A 27,406-nucleotide genomic window follows, 5' to 3' on the forward strand; every position below is an offset into this window, starting at 1 on the left:
ACGCCTTTCGGGGTAACTAGATGATCCACCTCAAGTCTGGTCAGTCCAAGCAAGTCTCTAAATTTGCTCTTATACCCTTGTGAAGTGGAAGGAATGGCAGGTAAATGTTCGGGGTCCCACCCACCAATAGCAGCAATTTCTTCAGGAAATGGGCAAATGTCACCTCCTGGGAACGCGAAAACATGATAATTCGGGTCCCAATAGTCAAGGACGCAGCTCTGCTGCGCCTGTTCCTGGCTGATTTCTGTCCCTGAACTCCGTTTCTGCTTTGACTTAGCTAATTAGTTTACATATTAACTAACTATTAACCGTAATATCACGCTAATTCCTGTTCGTTAGTTTATTTTATTCTTTTATTCTTTTTCTCAAATTATTCGTTTTAAAGGTATTTTCGACATAAATCGCCTGTTCCTTTGTAATTATTGTAATTTTCATTATTGTATTTCTTTTATTGTATTTCTTTCTTTGTTTGTATGCTTTCACATGTAAATGAGCATTAAATCCTACTTCGACCCAATTGTTTGCTAATTATGTGTCAACCGACTTAGTTTAATTCTCACATGCTAGGATTAAAACTTGGATGTTGCATTGCATGCATATAGCCGACGATATATCAAGTACGAATAACTTCCCTAATCATTAGTAGAGGCCGCTATCGAGGCGGGCGGTATTAGGTGTTCGATCAAAAGAGCTTCCTAATACGTACCCTCACCTCTTACTCCAGATATCTGTGAACACCCGTGTTCATTGGCATCCATGAGAGTCATTCTAGACATAGAATGCTAAGGGTAACGATTGCTTAGTGTTCATGTCTTTACTTTGTGTCTTGACATGACACGAGGTATTCGAACGGTTCCAATTTCCCATAAAAATTGGTGGCGACTCCATACAAAAATGCAAACGCTTGTTTCGTTTTCACCAAGCGCCCCCGTGGGCGGCCCGCTGTCCACAAGCACCTATTGTGAAAGGTGACCGATTCAGTTTAGACCAGTGTCCCAGGAATGATTTAGAAAGGGAACAAATGAAAAATGTTCCATATGCTTCAGCTGTTGGTAGCATTATGTATGCTCAAGTCGTACCGGACGACATTGCATATCTTTGTTGGAGTATTAGGCGGATATCGAGTAACCTGCACCGATCTTTGGAAGGTCGCAAAGAAAATGTTGAGGTACCTTCAGGGTACCAAAGATTACATGCTTATGTATAGACGGACTAATAGTCTTGAAGTGGTGGGGTACTCCGACTCAGACTTTGCATGTTGCATTGATTCACGAAAATCCACATCAGGATATGTGTTTATGCTAGCTGACGGAGCTGTATCCCGGAGGAGTACTAAGCAGACATTGACAGCCACTTCTACTATGGAGGTCGAGTTCGTTTCTTGTTTTGAGGCTACCTCACATGGTGTATGGCTGAAAGGTTTCATATCTGGGTTAAGAGTCGTTGACTCTATTAGTAGGCCAATTCGAATGTATTGTAATAATTCAGCTGCGGTATTTATGGCTAGGAATAATAGAAGTGGAAGTCGAAGTAAACACATCGACATTAAGTATTTGGCCATAAAAGAGCGTGTTTAGGAAAAGAAAGTGATCATAGAACACATTAGCACTGAATTAATGATTGCTGATCCGTTGACTAAAGGCATGCCACCGAAAGGTTTCAAGGGTCATGTAGTGAATATGGGACTTGGTCCCATAATGTGATACATTTATTAATTGTATTGAAATTTTTCATTTAGTTGGATATTTTCTCATTTTGGATTATGTACGTACATTCTTTGGTTATTTATTTTTGTTGAGAAATATCATTATGTTTTGACCTAGAGTAAACATATGGTTTATTCATTAAGTTAAATGTGAGTGGTGAGAGACTAAGTGTATCGTAATACATGGAAGATTAATTTTCTCTCAGGAGAATTCGTCGCTATGATTCGTACATAAAGTTTCTCTTGCGTAAATGGGCCAAGTGGGAGAATGTTGGATATTTTCAGTTATTGAAAATATTAAGATTGTGGCCCATTAATTTGGCAGTCAAAATATGGACTCAAACTGCCATATTTTGTCTCCCCATTTCCTTCAGTTGACCACCACTCTCTCCACTACATTTGCAACTGACTTTTGATGGCAAAATCAGTATAAGTACAACATAATTTCTTGATTAACAAGGTCACCAAACCTACTCTCCCTTAAGAAAATATACACCATCAAAATCAGTGAGAAGGAGGGTTCGGAACCGAAATCAGAGTAAGAAAGAGTCAGACGGCAGACAAAGACAAGTTATCGGAAAGACGGAAACGGGTTTATTTCTTTATTCGGGATTTAAAAGCTATTCAGGAATACCGATTAGCAATGGCTGGAGATTTAATTCTCGATCTTTATTTATTGCTTCCGCATTTTATATTCGTATATTCATTTAGTAATTAGAATATACATGATTAAGAATTGAATTAAACTTACAGAATTTACTCGAAATCTCGAATAAAACATAAACACAGTGATCAACACAAACATTACATGAATTGCAACGACAGTTCCATACGTGTGATTAATGGAAGTTCGATCCTTGGTAGAGGAATATACACTTTCCATAATGTAGGACTGCTACAGACGGTGCTACGAAGATCACATATGCATATACAGTTCTGAATTTCGGTTACGAGACACGTGACTAGTAACCCAACCAAGTCGACGGGATTAGCTGAAATCTGGACTTGGCACAAGACAGTAGGTCATAGTAGTCGTGATGGTTGAGGCAGTCCCGATAATCAGTCAAAATCTTGTCAAAAATTCTCCACAACACTTTGTTTGATCTTGAAAATGGAAAGGGAAGAAATACCTGAGAAATCGATATGAATGATAAGCATGTTACTTTTGCCCTGAAATTCCAAACAATTATCCTGTAAATAAGATAACGGTATACAAATGACACGATGAAACAGATCCTTACATTTCCCTCCAGTGCCAAACGTTTTAGTAAATGAAATGACTTCTCGTTTTCCTCTAAATTGTCGATGACAGCTAACCAGATCAGGGAAGCAAGTTCATCCGCCTTATCTTTTGAGAACCCGCATGCTATGAACTGATCTGCCAAGAAAACGGCAATTGTTTGGATATGCAGAGGATTTCAGACTACCGTAAATGCATTATGAACCTACATACCAAATTTGTCCACAAAACTCAATTACTATATAATATCTACTCAGTTCCTTTTTTTTTTTTAGTAAAGGGAGCCATAACGGCAGTTTGATTGCTGGCGGGTTTTAACCAACATCAGATCATTAGAAGCACCACTCAACTATCAAGAAACCATCTCAACAAAAATCTTAAGTTGATGGTTAGAGTCCCAAGATCGGATTTATACTCTAACACGCCCCTCACACGAATGCCCGTTGGGCTTGAAGTGTGGATGCAACTGCAGGCCTCCCCAACCTTGTGCTTAATATTCCACTTTAGAGTTGAGGGGGGTGCGATTCGAACACGTGACCTTTTGGTCACACTGGCTCTGATACTATGTCAAGAAACCATCTCAACCAAAAGTTTGCTTAAACTGATGGTTGGAGTCCCAAGATCGGATTTATACTCTAACATCAACAACCTTATCTGACATTTGTGATCTACACGACTATGCTACCAATGAGTCTAATTGTTAGGAACATAAGCTGCTTTGTTCATACAGGAATAAGTGAGTATTGATAAAATAGTGACCAAGCATTTTCTACTCCAACTAGTGGCATAGAATGAGGGGGCAAAAGGACTCTACATTCCCGATAAAAGAAAATTCTTAAGTTGCTAATTTTCCACTGAAATATAGGGAGAACTAGAGTTTTATCTGTCACACTACCAGAAGTTTGAATTATCTTTTATAGCTTGCTGCCATTGATCACAAACAAATTACATAGATTAGGAAGGAAAATAAAGATCTATAATGTGTACCTATAATTGTTCCATGAAGTATTGTAGAAGGGGGAGGCATTGTCGAAATTTCAAGCTGTTCCTTTAGGAAAAGATAAGTATGGCCAACAATCTCATTTCTGTCAACATCTGGGGAATTGATGTATCTACTGACGTACAAAGCTGTAAATCTCCTGCACACATCAGCTACCAATCAAAATCTATAGTTATTGTTTTTAACTTTCAAGCACCGAAATCCCAATCAAAATAACATGATAACCTAGTGGGAAAACAAAATACTGAGGGGACTGTAAGAATAAAGACATCCAGAGACCAGTAGCATATATGTCCTGTCTCTGAAGAGGCAGTGAGTCTTGCATGAGACAGTACATGCGGAACCAATCCAAATTCTGTGGAATTATCGCATCAAGGGTTGGTATCAATTGTAAGACCATCTCATATCCGCTTTTGTGTCGGAGAGGAAGAACACAAACTGTTTTATTTTGTTGCTTTAATCTCATCATTGTTATCTCCTCCTAGATCAAGGTTTTACGCCACGCTAACATGTCATGGTTTTCTTATCAAGATGAATATGCTCATAGTTTTGCGCGTTCTCGATGCAAGTATAGATAAAAGCCTAGTAAATTACATTTCAGTTATATATATGCACCAAAGAGATACCTTTTACTCAAACCTCGGGGAATAGGCCCTGGCCACCTTTTTGCCAGGCTAGCAAAAGGATATGTCTTCACGAGAGCAGCTTGCCATAGGTACTCCCCTTTGAACAAGTTCGCCCAGTGTTTTTTGACACAAGATAATTTAGCCCAGTCGGTGGCAGGTACTCGGATAAATATCTCAACTAACAAATGATCAGGTAGATTCCCAAATGGATTCTCACATAAGGTTTCACTCTCACGATCAGTAGTCATCAGCTGTCTGCAAATAGGCTTAGATTGATACCATCTTCAATGATGTAACAAAACCATCAGAAATTCAGATTATGTAATTTGAAAATTAGAGAAGTTAAAGACATGATCGGAAGTTTACCGAACTATGCAATAAATATGTCAAATGACTCAAAAAATGAGTCGGTATAAAAAGAGTAGTGGAAATAAATGTGACTGCAGCACCAAGGATTGATAATAGCAACTAGCAAGCCATATCAATCTTCAATGGTACAGGTCGAAGCTTGGTTTGAGAAGGCGTGAGGCGCACTGAGGCGATGGGGTCCCAAGGGGCTGAGGCACAAGGCGCGCGCCTTTTGGACACGAGGGCAATGATTTTTCAAACAAACATCCATTTTAAAATCAAATTTAGTGCGAGAATAATCCTTTTTTATTTTAAAGAGGGCTAAAATGTACTTAAAAGTGAAAATTAAGGAGAAGGTGGAGAAAAAAAAGGGTCAAATAAAAGAATTTGGAAAAAAAAATGGAATTGCACAATAATGCGTCTCGAGTGTGCCTTGGGTGTGCCTCATGCGCCTTATAATTTGCCCTTGGGTGTGCCTCATGTGCCTCAGGTGCGCCTTTTGTATTCCATGCGCCTCATGCACTCTTGCCTAATGCGATCTGGTTGGCGTCTCAGTGTGCCTTGCGCCTAGGCGCGCTTTTTTGAACCAAGGGTCGAAGTCTCTAAAAAATTCAATTTTTGAGTAAAAATTGCCAGAAAATATAGGTCTTCCTGCTCAGCTTTTCAACGCTACCTGCTAACAAAGATGAGCACCTAAGAAGCCAGGAACCAAAAACCTCGGTCTACACCTAAGTTATGGCTTTGCTCCAACAGTTGCATCAGTGGCAGGTCTACACTCTAATGCAAAAACTAGGTAAAATCACAGATTTCTCATACTAATCAGATTATAACTCCAGACACATAAGATGATCGCATGATGGAATGAACTACAACAGGGCCACAGAATATCTTGACATTAAACCTAAAAAGTCGAAATCCACTCATTGATCAATGCATGCAACATAGTTCTTACTCGTTAGTCACTGAGGCCAAAAGGGGTACCCAACAACAACAACAACATTGCCTAAATGGTCCGTGCTTGCGGCAGGGTGATCAGTGATGGGTGGTTGGATGTAAGCAGATTTAACCACTGGGTTGAAAAAACAAAGAGGTTGTTTTGGGATGACCTTTAATGAAAATTGCATCCTAAAATGCAAAGAAAAAACCTTCAAAATGTAAGTGGACTTTTCAAAATCTAACTCCGACAGTCATAAGCAGAAAAAACAACTTCTATGGAGTGTGAACTTTGTTTTTTCTTAGATATTTGCTCATTTGAGCTTGAGACATTGTTCACAAAGTTTGAGTATATTAATACTTCACTAGTATTATATGACGATTTCAAAGCAATAGGAATAAAATATCTATAATAGGTTAATAACTATCCAAATAACGGGGAATAATTACCCACGCCCCCTTAGCGTGATGAAGTAATAATTTCCAACCACCCCTTCATCCTACACTTCACCACTCCTAAATAACCCTCTCAACACCATCTTTTACTTCCTTTTCTCCATTGTTTTGAGCTCTAACAGTAAAAAATCACCCAATTCCATCGCGAATTCCTCTTACCCAATTTCACAACTAAATAAGTACCCCAAAAATTCACTAAACATACAAATTCAAACCAAAGACCAAACATATGGGACATAAACTACATAATTAAACCCATAAACTGTGAATGGGAACAGAATAATTACCACATAACCCAGTTCAACCTATGCAAAAGTTCTTGCAATTACTAAGTTACCCACCAAAAATCACTGCATAAGTTGCTCAAAGATCAAACCTTTTTAAACTACGCCAAAACCAAACATATGCAGCATGAAGTCCATGAACTACATAATTATACCCGCAAACTGTGAATGATGACAGTATAATCAACACTTCAATTGGTCTCTCTTAAGATTAAAACGGGTCAAATAGCACCCACTTTGATAGAACAAGCTATTTGCTAGTCCCTACCATTCTGCTTTTGTCTCATCTATCATATTTAACCCATTTTAAACAAGAATTTGTGTAACACTTAATCCAGTTCAACCTATAACCTAAGTTACTCCATAAAAATAAAAATTCACTGCATAATTTGCTCAAAGATTAAATTTTTAAACTATAGCAAAAACAAAACATGTAGGGCATGAACTTCATAATTAAACCCACAAAAAGTGAATAATAACAACATAATTAACACTAATACAGTCCAACATATGCAAATTCTTGTAATTACTAAGTTACCCATCAAAAATTACTGCATAAATTGCTCAAAGATCAAATCTTTTTAACTAAAAGTACAATAATCGATAAGCATTTAAGGAGGTAAGATTGGAAAGTTTACCAGGATAGGAAAGGAATGCAAATTCTGCAAGGAAGAAGAGGTAAAGGCTATGAGGTCACCGCTGAATAAATTCCTACTACAGCTGATACAGTGATACATACATGGTACTTTGCGACGTGTTTTGTAGAAAAAAGACGTGGCTTAAAATGTTTTTCTTTTCTTTTCACTAATTCACTTCTCTTTGAGAAAAACTAGTTGGAAAGCCGCGTGCGGAGCACGCGGCATCCAACGTTTTCAATTGCAGCGATTGTGTTTGCAGACGATTATACAACTATTTTTAAGTTGTTTAATATTGTAAATAATAAAGACTGCTATTAAAATTCGATATAAAAAGTGTAGAAAAACATTACTTTATTTATAAGTACAAGTAAACATTTTAAAAAAAACAACAGGGGTCTATATTATACAATTATTGTATCCCTTATTTTTCTATTTACATTACTATTAACATTACTGTTTTGATAAAGCCAAGTTTACTGTTTAACTTGTTCAGTCATCATCTGAAAGCGATAGAAGTTCAATTTCAGGAAGTATTTCATGTCCTGTGGCCGTGTAGTAGGCAGCTTTTAAGGTGTTGTAGTTGTGTTGTACCAGTTGCATCTCGTAGTAGTTGAAATCAAGGACATCGAATCCATATAAGCTCTTCAGAAATTTTATAGCCTTTCTTGCGCAATTTTGATGGGACGGTCCGACAAGCTTGGACGATATCCCGATAATTTTTAACGTTTCGGAAGACGAATGATCAGTGTGAATGCGAACGTAACCTCTAAGTTCATTTTCAGTAACTGCATGAATACCGAATTCTGCATTCGGTAACTGAAGTTGTTTAAGTATTTCATTTAAAATAATTTTTAAGTTTACTTCAAAAGGACGTCGTTGTATTCCTGAAGTGTCTGCACAAAATTAGATAACAAAGTCAGTTTAGTATGTACAGGAAAATGTATAATTGAAAGAACAACGTTGTTCAAATAAATTTGAAAAGTAAGAAGAAAACTAATACCCATCGCAAAATATTTAAAACGATTAGTTGTTTCCAAGTTATCACCCCATGTATCGTACTTATACATATTTTTACGTGCATGCAACATCATTTTTCGTTTTTTATTTTTTGCCATCTGTAAGGTACGTGTAGCTTAGGAGGACTGCATTTAAAATACGTGGCGCTCAAATTCAACAACTGGGAAGGATTGAGTTTCTTTTAGCGGCAACCAGATTTGTATGAGTTAGCAGAGATTTAATTTAAATTACACATATTCAATATAAAATTACTTGAAAATGACTTTATGAATTAGTATTGTCCTTTTTTAAAAAAAAACACGATAATTAATATGGGGTAGCGAAAAATATGCATTAGCAAATATATGACAAAAAATATATTTCATCCGACAATAATTTTAGCTATAAGATTACAAAATACAAATTTGATGCGAAAAAGCTACTCTAATCTTAGCCGACGAGTTCTCATATTTTGATAATGATTTATAATTTCATCGTCGGTAAGATTACAAAATATATCCTTTTCTATAAAAGTAACTAAATAATCATTCAACAATTCATCTCCCATACTATTGCGAAGTTTATTCTTTATGTATGTCATCGCCGAAAAAGCTCTTTCAACACTTGCGATCATACGGGAAGAACTAATACAAGTTTAAGAAGCAAGTAGACCTTCGAATGTATCAAATGTTTCTTGGTCTCAACAAGCTTGATAGAAAGCTCGTTTAGATTCTTCAAATTCCAAAATCTTTCATCATGACGGATATCTTCAAAGTAATTTTTAAGTTGATATTCAAAGTGTAACAAATCAGCTTTTGAAAATTCACTTGGATAATAGTGAGCAAGACGGAGCAACTTGCTAACATCAAATGAAGAAAATTGATCATTAGGACTGAAACAAGACATACAAACAAGTAATGTCTTACTTACCTCATCAAACCTATTTGTTAATTTCGTGCAAAATTTGATCTATCACGCAGAGAAAAATATCAATCCGAAAGTGCTCATCATTATCCACTTCTTTTCTACCACGCTTGTACCTTCCCGGAGCCACGTAAATATCACTCATGATAGGAACAAAAATATCATACTTATCACAAAATGATTTCACCTTTTCCATATGAGTATCCCAACCATCATCTCTTATCTTTTGCAAATTCTTTTTGGTGACATCACAAGTGCCATAGCATTTACAATATCTTGATTTTTCTTTTGTAAAGCTAAGTTCAACTCATTAGTAATACCCAAAATAGTAATCATCAATTGTCCAATGAAAACAAAATCAAATGTTCGCATAGTATGTGCCAGTTTCTCTACCTTTACTAGCTCAGTACCATCACAAAAATCACCAATGGCTTCAAGAACATCCAGAACGATGGAAAATGAAGAAAACACACTCAAAATGGTTTTAAAGTGAGATCCCCAACGAGTATCACCCGGTCTATTTAAACCCTTTTCTTGATTTAAGCCACTCCCTGATGCAACTTCACCCATTTGTAATGCTTTCTCAAGATGTTACGCTTGTTTATCTCTAAATATTTCTTTACGTTTAGGTGAAGATGCAATCACATTTAGTAAAATAGCAAGTGAATCAAAAAGTTCACTACAATCAACATTTTTCTTAGCCACCGCAATAAGAGTTAGCTGAAGTTGGTGAGCAAAACAATGAACATAATAAGCACATGGAGACTCATTCATGATTAAACTTTTAAGACCGTTAATAGAACCCCGCATATTGCTAGCACCATCATAACCTTGACCTCTAACACTCGACAAAGTAAGAGAATTCTCAAGAAGCAGTTGTTGTATTGCAGCTTTAAGTGTTAAAGAAGTAGTGTTACCCTCATGCACAATACCCAAGAACCTCTCTACAACCGCTCCTCTTTTATCAACATATCGCAAGCAAAGAGCCATTTGCTCTTTATATGCTATATCAGCCGACTCATCTGCAAGAATACCAAAAAAGCCACCATCTAACTCTTCAATAATTTTTTTGGTTGTCTCTTTTGCAAAAACACTTATGATATCCCTTTGAATATCAGGGGAGGTAAGTGTACAATTTCCAGGTGCTTTTAATACGGGAGCTCTAGGCGTATTTTCGTCACGCTTGGTAAATATTTTCACAAGTTCAAGATAATTTCCTTGGTTCAATGATTTTCCACTTTCATCATGACCACGAGATGCCAATCCTTGTAAACAAATAAATCTCAATGCTTCAATTGAATTTTCTAACCGAATGCGATAGTCACTTTTAGCTTCATTTGTAAACTTTTCAAAGCAACAAGCTATAGAGGACTTTTGTTTGTTGAATATATCAAAATTCTTCATAGCATTGTTATGAGCGCTCATATGATTACCAACATGCTTATCAAAGGCACTACTTTTACTCCATGTTCTAAACCCCCCATTAACAAAAGCATCACCTCCACAAGCGCTATCATTCTTAAATAAATAACAAACAAAGCAATACTGTTTGCATCCTTTTCTATACTATACTCAAGCCAAGGCTTATACTTTTCAAACCATTTACGAACAAAGTTACGCTTAGTTTTAGGAAATGTGTAGTTACTAGGCTGACAAGGATCCCTCCAAATATATTCTCGTCTTATCATATCACGATCATTTATGTGAAAATCAGTTAATTTTCTTCTTAATCCGGGATCTTTGGGAAGAGATATCACATCAAAATCACTCAACCTATCTAAAATTGGACTAGTAAAAGGATTTGAACTACCTCCCAATTCGGTTTCTCCATCTATTAACTCGTCAATATTAGTTTCAGGATCATCACCCGAGAGAGTTGAATCAGTTGGATTTGGTGTATGTGTATCATCATTGCATTGTCTTTTTGCAAAAAAAACTCGTAATAGTCGGCGTACTAATTCTCTTCATCCCTGAAATTCAACAAGATTTAATATTAAAATACAATTTTAATCATTCACTACAGTACGATAATGCGTTGCACACGGTACACCGTGCCTATAAATTTTCATAAACTAAAACTAAGAAATTGCAACAAGACAAGTTAGACAACCACCAAAATTCAGTCTTTCCTAACAGAAACTGAAGACAACCCAGATCATCAAATACCAAAACAAGCAAATTCATCTCATAAAGACACGAAAACGCTCTAGTTGCAACAAATTTCCATTAAAGATAACTACAAAACCCGCGAAATTCGATAAGTCCCCAACAAACCACAAATAGGATTATACATCTAGTTGTACCATAAGCATGGTACAACCAAGTATAAGAATTCGAGCTTATGTGTATTCTTTCTGAGCTAATTTAAAGTTCGTGTGTTTTAATGTGTAAATGGATGAACTCAATACTTTCTAATAAAGCTCATATTCTTTAACATAAAACTCGGATACTTTATCACAAAGCTCAGATTCTACACCGTACAACATATACAACTGGTTGTATAGTCCATGAATTGCCAACAAACATACCCAAATCGTTTTATTGTTTTACAATTTACTTAGTTTATACAACTTTCTTTTGATATCCAAACTGTGATTATAATTAAGTTTTAGTACAAATATTAAAATTAGTTCTAACTTCTAAGATGATGAACATATAAATTAATAGATCTCTATTCTCTAAGTAGACAAGTCTCATTTATAATCTCAAATTATGAAAAAACAATTATTCAATATAAATATAATCTATAACAAAATTAACAAATTTGTAAAATATAAACTAAATAAAAAAAGATGATTTATACATACCTCAAATGAAAGAAAAGAAAGATGGATGGATGAATTGGGGGTTGTGCTTGTGCGTAAGATTGGTGGAAGAGTAGAGAAAAATCAATGCTTTTTTTTATTATGTGTTTACACGTAAATTAGTATAATATTAGGAAAGATAAAATATTTGAGAGAATAAAGGAAGATTGAAAGTCAGTTGGCTTTTTTCTAGGGAAATACTAATTGCCTTATTTGTGTTATATTCTTTCCTTTTATTTATCTATATATTTTAAATGGGGTAGCATAAAAAAAATATTCTCTTTTTTTTTTTTGAAAGTGGGGTAGCATGTGCTACCCCATGCTACTATACTACCTACGCCACTGGTAGGCAGCTTTTAAAGTGTTGTAGTTGTGTTGTACCAGTTGCATCTCGTAGTAGTTGAAATCAAGGACATCGAATCCATATAAGCTCTTCAGAAATTTTATAGCCTTTCTTGCGCAATTTTGATGGGACGGTCCGACAAGCTTGGACGATATCCCGATAATTTTTAACGTTTCGGAAGACGAATGATCAGTGTGAATGCGAACGTAACCTCTAAGTTCATCTTCAGTAACTGCATGAATACCGAATTCTGCATTCGGTAACTGAAGTTGTTTAAGTATTTCATTTAAAATAATTTTTAAGTTTACTTCAAAAGGACGTCGTTGTATTCCTGAAGTGTCTGCACAAAATTAGATAACAAAGTCAGTTTAGTATGTACAGGAAAATGTATAATTGAAAGAACAACGTTGTTCAAATAAATTTGAAAAGTAAGAAGAAAACTAATACCCATCGCAAAATATTTAAAACGATTAGTTGTTTCCAAGTTATCACCCCATGTATCGTACTTATACATATTTTTACGTGCATGCAACATCATTTTTCGTTTTTTTATTTTTTGCCATCTGTAAGGTACGTGTAGCTTAGGAGGACTGCATTTAAAATACGTGGCGCTCAAATTCAACAACTGGGAAGGATTGAGTTTCTTTTAGCGGCAACCAGATTTGTATGAGTTAGTAGAGATTTAATTTAAATTACACATATTCAATATAAAATTACTTGAAAATGACTTTATGAATTAGTATTGTCCTTTTTAAAAAAAAACACGATAATTAGAAACGCATATTGTACAGCGCTTCAATTAAATTACATTGAAAAATATTAATTTTTTTTTTATCATCTTACGAATTTTTATAAATTTTTATAGAAAAAATTAACTTTATATAAAGTATACATTAAATGACGTCAATACGATAAACTCAGCCACGGTATTAGACTATGAAATGAGTTTCATTTATTTACTGAATATTATTTGTTAATAGGTAGATGTATATACAATATATCTCCTTTTTTAGTTAATGTAATTCACTTACCATTAAATTATATTGACAACAACATTTAATTGTATATTCATTTATACTAAAGTGTTTTTTTTAACATAATTAATATAGAAAGTTGTGCATAAAAGATCTATGAAAAGCGAATTAAATCCGCAAATTTTTTATTGGTATATGTAACACGTAGTAAAGGTAATCAAGCGAAGTACAAACCAAGACACAACACAAACTTGAAGAGAAAATAAAATACAACACACACGGTACATACAATGGATGAGTTGCTAATCAAACCTTTATTCTATCGATGACTATATACAAATATGTACATTATTACAACATAACATGTAGTAGTAATATCTTCTATTCTGCTATCTCTTCTACATGTTGGACATTAAATTTGATTTGTTTCTTCGAATCTCCAAACTGTATTGTCAATAACTTAATGATAAACAGTCGACCACATATACTATCAACAAAATTCCTTATAAACGAAAGTTGTTCCTGCGTAAAAAAATAGAAAATACAGAGGTTATAATCACAAAAAAAATGGTGAAGAATTTTTTTTTTTTCTCTTTTTTTTCAAAAATTTAAGAAATAAATAAACCTCTTGTGAAAGACAGGAAATCTGGATTGCTGTTCGTTTTAAGACCTTTTCGACTTGTTTATGAGAAAGAGTGAGTTTGATAGCATAACTTTCATCATCAAAGCGGATTTCCAGGTTAAACCTGTATATAAATTGTAAGTAGAAGGACAACATAGTCAACCAATTATGAATTAAATCTATTCGTAAAATAGAATAGTGTAGACATGAGAAATTATATTCTAGTAATAACTAACCTGCACACGGATGTTCCTATATGTGGAGTTTATGTTCAAAAACAGGAGAATTTCTTGCCAACTTGAACTTTTGTTTCATTCTTGCATATATTGCACGAAGAGTATACATACCTGTCCGGATTCATAACGCGCGTTATTTGACCCTTGATCCACACCGTTACACCATCCTGAAATATTTTTTAATTTTTTTTATAAAAAATAATTTTAAAATTAATATATGATAAAAGAAATGAAATATAATTAGTAACATCAAACTATTAAAATTGATAGCACCTTCTGTAAACTGAGCGCAGCGACTGGTAACATTGTCCTATTGGTGATTTTATATTCTCTGCGTTCATGAAGTACGTCTGAAAAAAAAAATTACTAAGCATTGAGTTCAAATTGAAGAGGTATTATAGTATGAAAATATAATAAAAAAAGATTAACAAGTGAGGAAGAAGCACCCATTATACTTCGTTTTTCTAAGAAATAGTGCAAATTATGTTTCAACATCTCTGTCAATCTATGTACTTATAGTTGTTAAAATTGCTTTTAAGGTTGTAATGGGGTGACAACAGTATCTCTAATTTACAGGTGTTGTTTAGGCATACGTCCTTCTAATCACTGTATACGTTGATATCTAAACAAGTGGCAGATAGCTATGTGAAGTAAATCTCAAATTTCTGTAGTAAATCATCAAATATATGTTATTTGCAGGTGTAGTTTAGGCGGCATCCTTCTAAGCACTATATACACGGATATGTAAATACGTCTCAGTTAACTATGTGCCCTGAAATTAAATATGTGACGTAGACTTCAAAGTTCTATATTAAACAATTAAATAAATCTGATTCGTAGGTGTCGTTTAGGCGGACATCCTTCTGACAACTGTATACGTTGATATCTAAATACGTTTCAGTCAACTATTTGATCTAAACAACAAAGTTCCGGCCATCCTTCTAAGAAATATATACGTTGGTAAAAAAAATCGCTATTGTAATTGTAATTTATTGATTTTAATGTATATTTTTTTTAAAGGAATCAGTGAAATAAAAATCAATACTACCGAATACGATATAAGCATAACGTAATTTCAACAAAGACAAGTTGCCACTAAAAGTGTTATTTATTTACATAGGCAATGTTTTCTATTTATTACTGGACAAATTTTATTTTAGACATAACTAAAAAAAAAAAAAAACTACTGGCATAGTATGAAGTATACTTGTGTTTGTTTATTTTACGAATAAAAAAAAACAAAAGCGATACGTATTAACTAAGCAAATTACTACTGCAAAGTATTCTTGGTTGGATCTAGGCATTTGCTTCTGTAATCTGTTGCGGGCTGAAGCGCATCTGTCTAATTGGATCCTTTTGTGTGTACGAAAGCAGCTCTATAACGAAGGACTGATCCTTTACTCTAGTAAGAGTTTCATCTACAACTGATCTTCGTTCCTAACATGTGTACATAATAAATTTAAAATTTTATGTTATATTGAATAGTAAAACGTAATATAAAAAAATATAATATTGAAAGAAGAAGTTGACAATACCTCTGTCGTTAAAGCTGCAAGCTCAATGATGTTTCTTTTTAGAACTTTTTCAGCTAGCGAGTCTAACAGCGAGATGCGTGTATCTCCGGTGTCGTCGGTAAAAATTATTCGTAGATCACATCTAGTTTAAATATTATCATAGACAATGGCACACATGTTATTTAACGAAAGATAGATTAACTGTAATAAAAATATATGATGTGAATTACTTACGTGGACTGCGATATGCCATAATGATCTGTTTGGCCGGCGACGCATTTGAAGCTTGAGCCGCTTTCAACTGTCGTAAATTCTCTACACTTATTGCAGGAATTGTACACAAAATTATCAGGATTTGTGATAGATTTTATTTTTCCTTCTATTAGTATAATTTTGTCTACCTGAAAAACGATTTAAAAAAATTGATAGTCAATATATGTGAAGGATATAGGTTGACAATTGTAAAAGTTGTACATATATATTCAAATGACGACCTCTTGGTTTGCCAGAGAGCTAATAGGTACTGGTGTTTTCAAGTTTTCAGTTTGTTGACTTGAGCTTTCTCCAAAAACATTCGAACGAAAATTACTACTGAGATTTTGCAGAATTTCTTTCTTGTCCGTCGCCCTACATTTAGACAATAATTATATTTTGTTTGAATAAAACAACAAGTAAAACGATAAAAAAATTATTAACATACCAAATGCGTAGTTCCTCTGCGGCTGAGGCGTTACTATCTAATGTCAGAGTTGAAAAACGGGTTGTATTCCAGCAACCTCCTATTAACGAAACTGGTTATTTTAACTTTTAAGAAATAAAGTATTCTATAATATGTATACATACCTTTATAATTGGCTGCCCTAACACGGGTTATCTGTATAACAGGCAGGGAGTTTATTTCTCTAGCAATTTTTTCAGTAGGCTGTAGAGCAAGCGATTGCCAAGCTGTGACAACAACGGGCGTCATTCTGCAAATATAGTTTTATCTAAATAAATATATGATTTTCTATAAAAAAAATTCATGTGCTGAAGGATGTATGTAAGAAAACACTTACTGTTGATCGACGATTATTATATCTCTTGCTTCGTGTCCATTTATAGTGTTTCTTAACGATGTAACAGAAATGGCGATAGCAAGTAAATCTGCATTGAGGAAACAACCAATTTTTAATCGAGTTGTTAAAAAATTATAGAAAACGGTAGATCAATTTATATGTAGTAGTAAAGGTATATACCCATTCGATTTCTGCATTCTAGATTCTCTTTAACAGAATTGACGGATACCCAATATGTCTTTGTACATTCAGCCGGACCAAGGTCAATCATATGCAAACCTTGTTGTAAAAATCTTATACATTTGAGTTCCAACTCTGTATTGGTCCGGAACGAACCTCACAAGTGGGTTCTGAATTTCATATTTATGGCCTTCATGCAGAAGATTTGTAAAATAAGTAATATCCTCGTGAAAGATTGTTGCTGTCATTTCTTTTCCCTGTTACACAAGTAAAATTACTAAAGTCAATTTGTAAATAAAAACATACAACTAATTACAACTCATATATTTTTTTCATACCTCATCATCAGTAAAGAGTAAATTCTGGAGCGTTTTATCTTTATTGATGGAGTATTGGGATGCCTTTACGGATTCAAGTGTCAGGACAACAGTGAAGTTCCTACTACGATCTGTTACCGATGCAAGTGGTATTGTTGGAAGAGCCATTATAATCTGCAAATATATACCAAATATATCAGTGTTGGAGATTAGCAAATTTGTTAAAAACAAATAAAATTATTTTTTAAAACTCTTAACACAAGTATTAGAGGAGAACCTTAAATCTACGAAACTGCATGAATATCTTGTACATAAATGAGTTCTACAAAATAAATTTGCATTAATAATAATTTATTATCTTTACTTTTTCTTAGTAACTTTTTTTTTTTTGAGAAGAAGGTTAAGTTATTGTATTAAAGTTGCTATGATTTACAGGAAAAAAAATATGTTATTATTCGTGGAAATTAACAGCTACAAGTAAACGATAAGAATTCGTATCTAAAAAGTTGGTGTTTTGTTGATATTTATTAGAAATGTTGTGTAGAAAAAAATAATCTAATAATCCAGAATAGAAAAAGGTAATAGATAATATGTATTTTAAAAAAAATAAAAAACAATAAGATGATAACTGAAAAAAAAAATAACATGCATTAAAATAACAAAATAATAAGATAATAATTTAAACAAATTATGTATAATAACGTTAATGTACCACAGAAAAAAAAAGTATTGTTTACATACACAACTACCTTTTTCTAGCATTATTTATTATTTCGTAACATACAATATTTCTAGTACGTCTCCAACTGTCACTTAAAGTACTATGCAGAAGGATAGCAACTGTTATATCAGAGCTCTGTCTTGCTCTCGACAAGGCTACATACAATTGACCGTGTGAAAAGACTGGCCGTGGTAAATATATGCCAACTTTGTTTAGCGTTTGTCCTTGTGCCTTGTTAATAGTCATTGCGAAACTTAATCTAATCGGAAATTGTTTTCTTCTGAAATGAAACGGAAATTTGTCGGCCGGAGATGGCTGCAGTGGAATTCTCGGTATGAAGACTCTTTTGCCTCTGTGATGTCCCACAGCATTTTCTGCGTCAATAACATTTCTGTCAAAAGCTTTGCAGATAAGCCGTGTACCGTTACAAAGACCTGAGGTAGGATCTAAGTTTCTCAATAAAATAACGGGACTATTTATCTTTAGGACTAATTCATGTGGCGGAAGACCATTAGGCTGAAGTGTATTGAGAAATTCAGTTGGATATTGTTCAGTTGCGATGTCTGTAGCTTCGTCAAAACTTCTGTACGTAAACGCTTGACCTTGTTGTCGAGAAACTAATAGTGCATTTATCATCTGTGTATCATCATTTTTTGGAGTTAGTATTGCTCTTTTGGTTGTCAGAGACGGATTGGTGCTAATTTGGTTTATATCTGGATAAACTGCGTCAATTAGCTGCTCAATTAGTACGGATTCTTGTGTTCCAGATATGACAATCGACTTTGGTAATTTGATATCCTTCCCATTTTCATAAGGATACGAGCCGTCACCAACACTTAGGACAAAATCGCTAAAAGCAGGATCACGCATAGCCCTCATATTAACAGTTAAATGAATCCTTTCAAGTTTTGGCCACAACGGAGACATAACAAAGCTCGAATTGATTGCCTCTCGTACTGAACTTTTTGGTATAATAGGCAATGCTTGTCGAAAGTCTCCTCCAAATACGACTATTTTTCCGCCAAACAATTCTCCATTTGAGCAAACGTCACGCAAGGTGTTTTCAAAGTATTCAATCGACTGTCGTTTTGCCATGGGAGCTTCATCCCAAATGATTAACCTACATGCTCGAATAAGTTCTGCTAACGAACTTTGTTTTGAGATTTGAGAACTCTGGTTATTTTCTATATCAAGAGGGATCTTGAATCGAGAATTTGAAGTTCTACCACCTGCAAGATTGGCCGCTGCAATACCTGAACTTGCAACTGCAAGACAAATAAGGCCTCTAGCTCTGAGATTTGCAAGCAGTGTTGTGTACAAAAAGGTTTTTCCTGTACCTCCAGGTCCATCTAAGAAAAAAGAACCAGTTCCATTCTCTATAACCTTTCTGTAAATTTTATCATAGGCAAGACGTTGTTCTTCATTTAGCAAGTTGACAGCATTTATGTCTTCAGAACTTATCGGAATATTAAGCTCTTCCTCAATTTCTTTTGTTTTTGAATGTCTTAAATAAACACTGTCCAATTGCAGATCACCAAAGTCAAAAGAACTAAAACTCCTGCCCATTGATTCAAGTATGCAGCAAATATTTGTAAGGGTTAATTGCAGTACTTTATACTGTTGTGAAGGAAAAGCATATGCATAATCTTCTGACAATGAAGTATAGAATTTATCCCATAGAAATCTTGGATTCATTGGTTGACAGTAAATGAGTAAAGTAGCAAATAATCTTCGTAGCGCTGTTGGCATCTGATATCGCACTGCTTCTGCTAAACACTGTTCAATAGAGTTATCTGCTTCAAGCAATCCATGCAAGTAAGCCGATTCTCTAAACGAACTACATGTTATGCCATTTATTGACTTGAGGTCTTCAAAAGACTTGGGACCTCGAATGTTTGAGAGCAGAAGCCGTAAATAATACCTTTCTCCTTCAGAAGGATTTGCATATATTAAACGGCCTAAGGCAAATCCTTTTTCCCTAGGAGTCCAAATTTTTTCACTTCTTTTATTATGCCATACATAATATTCAGGAAGTTGACTGTATAATAAGGTTTGAGAGAAAGTATCAGTTTCATTTTTCTGGAAAAAAGCCGTTAACATTGTTCTGTTACGAGCTTCATCATCCAAAACATTCTGAAGGTTTTCCCATGGTTGAAAACTAACAGTTTGCATGTTTGGTAAGTGTACCTGTAAAGGAACAACGTTAGGATGTATTTCGTTCAAATGGAATCCGAAAATTCTCCAAGTTGCCTCCGATGGTGAAATCCATCTAGCTGATTGGTATGCGGTTATCTCATCAAATGATTCATGACCGCTACCGCTAGGATCAGTAACAGCAAACGAAATACGATCATGTCCCTTATATACATACTTGTACATATACTTAACTGCTTTAATTGTTGAACATATCTCAACATTTAGGTGACAGTCATATTTCCCCAATAAGAATGGATTGTATGGAACAACCCATTGATTATTAAGCCGTGATCCACGTACGGTAACCTCTAAACCCGTATGCCTTCTGCGATATATAGGATACGAATCACGACCGTTTGTTGTTGTATCCGCAAACTCACGAGGGTAATGGTTCTTACACCAACCATCCCTCATGCAGGGGTTAGTAGGGTTATCGTTACCGCATGGACCATGCATCATATGACGAACAACGGCAGAAAAAAGGTGAGGGTTTTCGGCAGAGTCAGGCAATTCAGCACACACATATTCATCATATTGGTCAGGCGTTCTTATTTTGCTATCAGAATCCAGAATGATTAGAAAATGTGCATGCGGAAGCCCTCGCTTCTGGAATTCAACGACGTAAATATAACCGGCAACATTACCAAATATCTTACGAGTACAGATGTCCTTCTTTAACTCTAAAAGTTTTGCTCGAAAAACGCGAGAAACAAGATCAGGTCTATTTTGCGCTTCCTCAAAAGGCAATAACTCTCGCTCAATTTCTGCCCAATGCGGATTACATGTAATAGTCAAAAATATATCTGGCTTTCCATAACGCTGTACAACCGTCATTGAACTAAGATAGCGACGCCGAAAGTCACGATCACATCCAATAAAGATAGCATGCAGTATAAATATTCTGCCTATATTAGCCCCCCGTGTATGTCCATCGTTGTAACTGTCAATGATTCCTTGATATAAGTCAGCCCGAATTATATTTTGATTATTCCTGATATAATCAAGTCGCGTTGTCTCAATCTTAATATACATATCGACCATATATTGTTGGAGAAGACGACCACTTTTTAGCAATATCGACGAATCATTTGGGCGAATTTGCAGTCGGTAGCAGTAGTACTCTCGACATGATATTTTTTTGTCAGATTCAGAAGTGCCTGCAACTGTACGAAAACAGAAGCCTAAGCTAGCGTTTTAGTATTAACATAAAAAAAAAATTAAATCACAAACCTTGTTCCTCGCTTTCAAGCAAATCGTCTGCTGTTTGTATAAGAACATCATTTATTGGAAAAGTTTGAGGATCAGGACGATGTCTAGGATGACTGCTAGCTCGATAGATACGTCTATGCCAGCCGGTTTCGCCAAAAGGAAACAAAAGAGGATACTGTAAAGGATCATAGCAACCGTAATAATGTAATATTCGGTGACTTGTCCCAGAATTAGCATAAATGACGATATCATGGCGAGGAGGTTGTGATGAGTTTTCATCATCAACCCAAATTGTGGCAACCTGTGATGTCGTCGGAGCGTTGTGCGTTCTTTGATCCTGGCTTGGATCTGATTTTATTATAATACGACTTTCCTCGTCTATACCCACATCTCTTAGATATCTGAATAATTGAGTGTACGGGTTCATTTCCATTATACGCATCAAAATACGAAGAACATTTCTGTCAATTTCTTCAGCAATATGAAGTCTATGCCACAATTCTCTATCTGTATCGAAAAAATACAGTTGAATATATCTAGGCCGTGCTTCTGTAGGCAAGATATCATTAATGAAATGATAAACCTGCCCTTGAACTCTAAACGTATAAATTCCACGATTTCTCTGAGCGAGTTCACGATCTTTCCTAACTCCAAAGGAAGTAAAAGCGAAAGAACTGTTATATAACAGAATATATTTTCTGAAATTTTGAGAAATAGTGTCGTTTGACATGAACAGCATGCGAAGTTCATTTGGCATCACGTTGTTTGCCAAACATATATCTCCTTGGGCACAACAAAAAAATTTCGATTCATTTTTGAAAAGTTTTGCTCCGCAATGTCGACACAAGGTAGGCAGAGGAAGAACATCTGGATGATCCGGGGGAATTGAAGAACCTTTAAATGTATTAAAAAAATTTCAATAAAGTAAGATTTGGAATGTTAAATTTGGCTAAAAAGTAAGGTAAACAAATTACATATATAGTTGCAGGGGAAAGAGTTTACCCTTTCGAGTTGTAATTGATGAAATTGAAGGAGTTTTCTTTTGTACATGATTTGTACGGGAGCATGAAGCAATGTTCCTCAATAGATTCATATCATATATATTTTCAGAAGATAAGCAGTACTTTGCTTATTACACCAACTAAATTACATAAAAAAAAATCATTAGTTGTACAATTAGGGAAAATTTTTTTTGGCATATTTTAATCTCGGACAAATAGATAACAGAATTACCCTTATCTATATTTATCTTCCAACATCATCAACTACCCGTCCCTAATCATAGCATCCTTTTTACAACATTTTTTCTTTTTTCTTTTCAATTATCTTGTATAACTACCAGTAAACGCTGAATAATTAAATTAAATTTTGTAAATGAACATCCAAAAATCGCGAAATCTAACACTTCAAGTGATAATCTTGAAATACGAGTTATGAAAGTAGGTAAAGTTAGTTTAAAAGTTTTGAAATTTAAAATGTCCTTCGGTAAATATTTTAGTAGAAATCTTTCATTAATAAAAAAAATTGTCTAATAATTATCTGTTTGTTAATAACGAAATATGATTTTTTTTTTTGATTTTTAACAACCCCAACAGGTCATTTAGTGGCCTAAAAACGACTAAAAGATGGTATGGAGATGCGTCGTCTAAAAAGAGGCATGCTAGTCCAATTTAGTTTTAAATGCAAACTGACAGAGGGGTAACGAAGTAACTCGATAGTCGAATTAGCAAAGTAAAGCGTTTGATGATAGATATAAAGATAAATGTAATAAAAAGGTTGTTTTTTGGACAATGGAAATATGAGGAGGAAGTAGGGATGGCAGTGGGTCGGGGACCCGACCCAGACCCTGAGGGTCGGACCCTAATGGGTCGGGTATGGGTCTCATTTTTTCAGACCCAATGGGTATGGGTCGGGTATGGGTCTTAAGAAAATATTTCGGGTTCGGGTCCGGGTCTAAATTATGAGACCCATACCCGACCCTTAGACCCTTTATTAAAGAAAAAAAATCAAAATTATAACTTTTCTGAATTCATACTGGCAGACTGTAGAAACTCAACTAAAATTTCTTTCTCTTCCCCATCCCATAAAGTGATAAAACCCAACCAAACTCTTCTGACAATACTACCACTCCACCACTGACACAAGAAAACCACCATCATAGCACTGTTACGCGACTGTCAACCACCTCTCTAATAGTCGGCGACCGACAACCACCATTAACGGCAGATTAATAAAATAAACTCATAATTTTAAAGTAGTATGAATTTTTTTTAATATTATTGACCCCATAGCTGTTAATCTTGTTATTAAAGTGGCTGAAACTCGGACCCACGGGTAGACCCAAACCCTACCCTTACCCATAGGGTCCGGGTATGGGTCCTCAAATTTTAGACCCTTGCGGGTCTGGGTCGGATACGGGTCCAAAGGGAAAATCTCGGGTCGGGTCCGAGTCTAGGCGGACCCTACCCAAACCCTACCCATTGCCATCCCTAGGAGGAAGAAGGGGATGAATCCTGCATTATTAAAAAAAAAAAAAAAAATCTACCGATCCTATGCTATGAAGTAATTAATACTTTCTATGGACCGAATTAGATTTAAGTTTTAAGCCAATTAATTTTTAGGTTCTTAATTTTCTAAGATGAAAATTCGATAAGACAATAAAGTTACGATTGAATCTAATCTAATTATTTTTTTTTAGTAATATTTTTTTTTTGCACATTTTTGAAAATAATATGGATTATTTCATAAAAATAATTCATCATATTGCTGTCTTTAATACATTAATTTATCATTTAAAATAATCTAATTTAATCCATTTTATTCTATTTATCTTCCTAAAACAAACTTACCTAAATTTATTACCAGTTACAACAGGTAAATGTTCTTTCTCCTCTTTATGTAAATTACATTCTCTTATTTGTCTTTATAACAATAGATTATATATATTTTTTTAACCAACCCTTCTTAGACATAATTTATCATCCTTTCTCACTGCAGAAGCCAAAGTAAATCAAAATCCACCATAAAAAGTACGCCAAGCGTATACGTAAATTCATTCATCGAACACCGTAACTTCCTGATCGTCGTCCAAATCACAACTATCGTTCACAATTTTGATCCTCGACTCAAGAAACTCTTACAATTTAAGCGTTAATAAGTAAGTCTTTTATTTTGAAACAAAAAATGAGAATTTGGGAAAGAAAAAGAAGTTTTTGATAATATCAATAATGAAAAGAGTAAATGGATATCAGATATCATTAAAGAGTTTAAAAATTGTTGTAATGATTGATTAGAGGAGTTTTAGTGCAAATGAAAAGCTTTTTTTCAAAAGTTTTTTTGATCTAGAAGCTAATGAACGAAATCATGTATTGGTGTGAGCATTTATTCTGAAAATGAAAGTTGTTCCCAATTTTCTAAGGAATGCCGTGATTACGCATCGAAACAAAAAAATTTAAGCATGTTAATATTGACATTGCCTGGGACAGTGGGAATAAATCGAGTATGAGTGTATCCTGTGCTTGTAATCCGAGTTAGCCGTCATGTATGGAATGTGTTGATGCACGAACATCAGAGGCTTCTTCTATTTTCGCTGTTGTTGGTATGGTCAACTCGAATGTTGATTAGAAGATGAATAAGGAAAAAGATTGATGAAGAATCAGCGACAAAATTTTAAGTACATGGATGAAGATTAAGAATGGCTAGATTTATGAAAATTATTAGGTAAATGGATAAAAAATGGAAGACATCAGACTTTTAACCCTTAGAATAACAAGGTTAACCTGCTGTTCAGGTTTCCCTGTCTCCTCGGGTTATTATTGGAAAGTATGGTGTATTGGTTGACTTTAATTGGAAGTATTGATAGGCTACAACATACAATTAATAGGGTGGATTATTGATAATAATGTTAATGGATTTCGAATATTGATAGTAGAAAAAATAGAAATCGAAGAACAGGGACACACAGAGAATGAATTTGTACTTATTGAGATATTGAACGAGCGACATATCGGTGAAGGAAAGTTGTTGATAACGATGACGATGAGCACAATGAAAATTAAGGAATTCAGCGGTGGACCAACACCGCTAAACAGTAGGAGCAGTTATATCTTTGACGAAAATTAATTAGTTAAGGAGAAGGATGAAAGATGAAGAGAGTGTGTCAGGCGGTGGAGGAAGTATGAAATAAGATACAAATAAAATAATAGAAAGTAGGTGGGGAGTCAAAGGTTATGAGGAAACAATGTTTTTTTATTTAAAAAAAAAATATGCTACTAATAATCTCTAAATAACGTAAAATATTACTGCATCAGTCATTATAAATAAGTATTATATAACTAAACTGACAAAGAAAAAATATTTCTTTTATCACATTTTTCAAAGTTTATTAGATACTAATAAAAAATTATAACTCAACTGCAATTTATTAGGCAAAAAAAAAAATTCCTTTATCACATATTAGTTTGTTACATACTAAAATTGGAGGTAAGAGTAAGTGAATGATCTATACTATAATTTTTTTTTTTTTTTTTTTTGCAGTTAAAGAACTAAACAATCTAAGTTTCTAGTTCAGGAATTCAAGTCAACTTCCGTTAAATTTATGTTAACTCATTAAATTAAATAAGACAATCTTTTTTGTATTTTATTTACAAAATTGATTATCATTTTTTTTCTGTAGGATCAAATGTCATTTTTTTTTACGTACTTTGTCTCCTCTCAATCTTTCATGAATGTATGCAATTTCTAATTTGCGACATCTCCTATTGGCTACATCTTACTTCCAAAATATGAAAGCAAACCTTAAAAAATTGCCTTCCCGATCAAAGCGCTCAACATATTGGCGCTTGGGTTATGCTTTTGAAGCTACATGAAGTGAATCTATGGTACGATCATGGTTCAAAATCGTGAACAAGATGTACAATATCATTTTTTAAATTTTACTAATACGAGATTTAGGTCGAAAAATAACGCAGAATTATTTCGATTCGGTGGAAACCGATTTCACTGCTTTGAAGACCGCAACTGATAACTACATTTTAAACCGTAGTTATGTAGATAATTTCTCATACTGATAAGATATTTTTGTAAAGGTAGGTGGATATATGAATAAACAATATTGTGATGCAAGCTATACATATTGGCGATGGGGTGAATTTTTTTTTTTGTTTAACATTTAACTTTACTGTATAGATTTTTATAAATTTATTGTAGAGTTTTCTTTTTTTAAAGGTTGCATGATATACGATCAGGGGTAAATTGTAAAAGAATAATTAGGATGAATGGTATAGTAATCAATTGTATTTTTTTTTCCCGAAACACTTTTATCAAAAAAATATGGTGAAGTTTATTTTTTAAAAATGGCAGAGGATTCATTTCAATGAAAGAGTAAACATGTGAGTGAGAAAAGGTAAACATGAGGTGAAGATTGGGTAAACATGTAAGGGATGAGGACATAGTATGAAGATTATCAATAACAAAGAAGGAAGGAGTTTTAATGTCAGTTTAGGACTTTGGGTAATAGAAATGTAGCTGTTAAGAGTAGTTGTGCTCGTAAAATATTTAACGTTATTATATAAGAGTCCCTTAATTGGGAATTCTGAAAGTTGAGTCTTTTAACTGTAAAAAAAACTCCATAGTTGAGTTCCTTATATTAGCCTTTAGTCGATAAAAGTGTATTCTTTTTTAAAAAATATTTAACCGAAAAAAATTATTGCAAAAAGATTTAATATGTATGATATTAAGGTATGAAATAGTACTTATGTAAAAAAGAGTAGGCTTAAACACAACAGAGAAGTAAAACAGATATTTTTTTTATACAAATTAAATTTTCGTTATTGACTGTTCAAACTATCACTAAAAAATATATTTTAAAAAATAAAATAAAAGTTAATAGATTATCACGGAAACATATTTTAGGTAAAAAACAAAGAATCCAATTTTTTTTTTTTTTTTTAAGCAGCGATCCAATTTTTTTTTTTCCTTAAATCAATCTGTGTAATTTCCAAAAAAATTTAAACAAATTGTTTACAAAAAGTAGAACTAATTTCAGACAAGCGTAAATAAGAATTTGTAGTAGACGTTATATTAG

The 27,406-nt window shown here is 34.1% G+C and overlaps 4 protein-coding genes across 6 annotated transcripts; 1 reads left to right on the forward strand and 3 right to left on the reverse strand.

Annotated features, from left to right (window-relative positions):
* The first annotated feature begins 1,028 nt into the window (after nucleotides 1-1,028).
* On the forward strand, nucleotides 1,029-1,577 carry LOC141588610 (secreted RxLR effector protein 161-like). The gene has a single exon (XM_074410044.1). It carries the CDS (start codon nucleotides 1,029-1,031, stop codon nucleotides 1,575-1,577), a length of 549 nt encoding a protein of 182 aa, XP_074266145.1.
* Nucleotides 1,578-2,488: 911 nt separating this feature from the next.
* Nucleotides 2,489-7,396, reverse strand: LOC141613188 (uncharacterized). 3 transcript variants are annotated; one of them, XM_074431930.1, is made up of 5 exons: nucleotides 7,231-7,396; nucleotides 4,572-4,853; nucleotides 3,933-4,084; nucleotides 2,947-3,083; nucleotides 2,489-2,835 (listed from the first exon to the last, which is right to left on the reverse strand). In XM_074431930.1, the coding sequence occupies exons 2-5, from the start codon at nucleotides 4,817-4,819 to the stop codon at nucleotides 2,668-2,670; spliced, it is 705 nt and encodes a 234-aa protein (XP_074288031.1). In that variant the 5' UTR covers nucleotides 4,820-4,853; nucleotides 7,231-7,396; the 3' UTR covers nucleotides 2,489-2,667. The 3 variants fall into 3 exon arrangements, with proteins under 3 accessions (XP_074288031.1, XP_074288042.1, XP_074288036.1); XM_074431941.1 differs by having other exon boundaries at nucleotides 2,489-2,875; nucleotides 7,231-7,393; XM_074431935.1 differs by having other exon boundaries at nucleotides 4,572-4,826; nucleotides 7,231-7,348.
* Nucleotides 7,397-9,741: 2,345 nt separating this feature from the next.
* LOC141588617 (uncharacterized) lies at nucleotides 9,742-12,066 on the reverse strand. Its single transcript, XM_074410052.1, has 2 exons — nucleotides 11,958-12,066; nucleotides 9,742-11,120 (listed from the first exon to the last, which is right to left on the reverse strand). The coding sequence occupies exon 2, from the start codon at nucleotides 10,573-10,575 to the stop codon at nucleotides 9,742-9,744; it is 834 nt and encodes a 277-aa protein (XP_074266153.1). The 5' UTR covers nucleotides 10,576-11,120; nucleotides 11,958-12,066.
* Nucleotides 12,067-15,425: 3,359 nt separating this feature from the next.
* On the reverse strand, nucleotides 15,426-22,078 carry LOC141588625 (uncharacterized). Its single transcript, XM_074410059.1, has 10 exons — nucleotides 21,343-22,078; nucleotides 17,980-21,275; nucleotides 17,217-17,369; nucleotides 17,035-17,135; nucleotides 16,487-16,611; nucleotides 16,344-16,422; nucleotides 16,150-16,270; nucleotides 15,878-16,044; nucleotides 15,665-15,785; nucleotides 15,426-15,566 (listed from the first exon to the last, which is right to left on the reverse strand). Exons 1-10 carry the CDS (start codon nucleotides 22,076-22,078, stop codon nucleotides 15,426-15,428), a joined length of 5,040 nt encoding a protein of 1,679 aa, XP_074266160.1.
* Between the last annotated feature and the right edge of the window lie 5,328 nt (nucleotides 22,079-27,406).

The sequence above is a fragment of the Silene latifolia genome, chromosome 1 (assembly GCF_048544455.1).
Source record: "Silene latifolia isolate original U9 population chromosome 1, ASM4854445v1, whole genome shotgun sequence".
NCBI lineage: Eukaryota > Viridiplantae > Streptophyta > Magnoliopsida > Caryophyllales > Caryophyllaceae > Silene > Silene latifolia.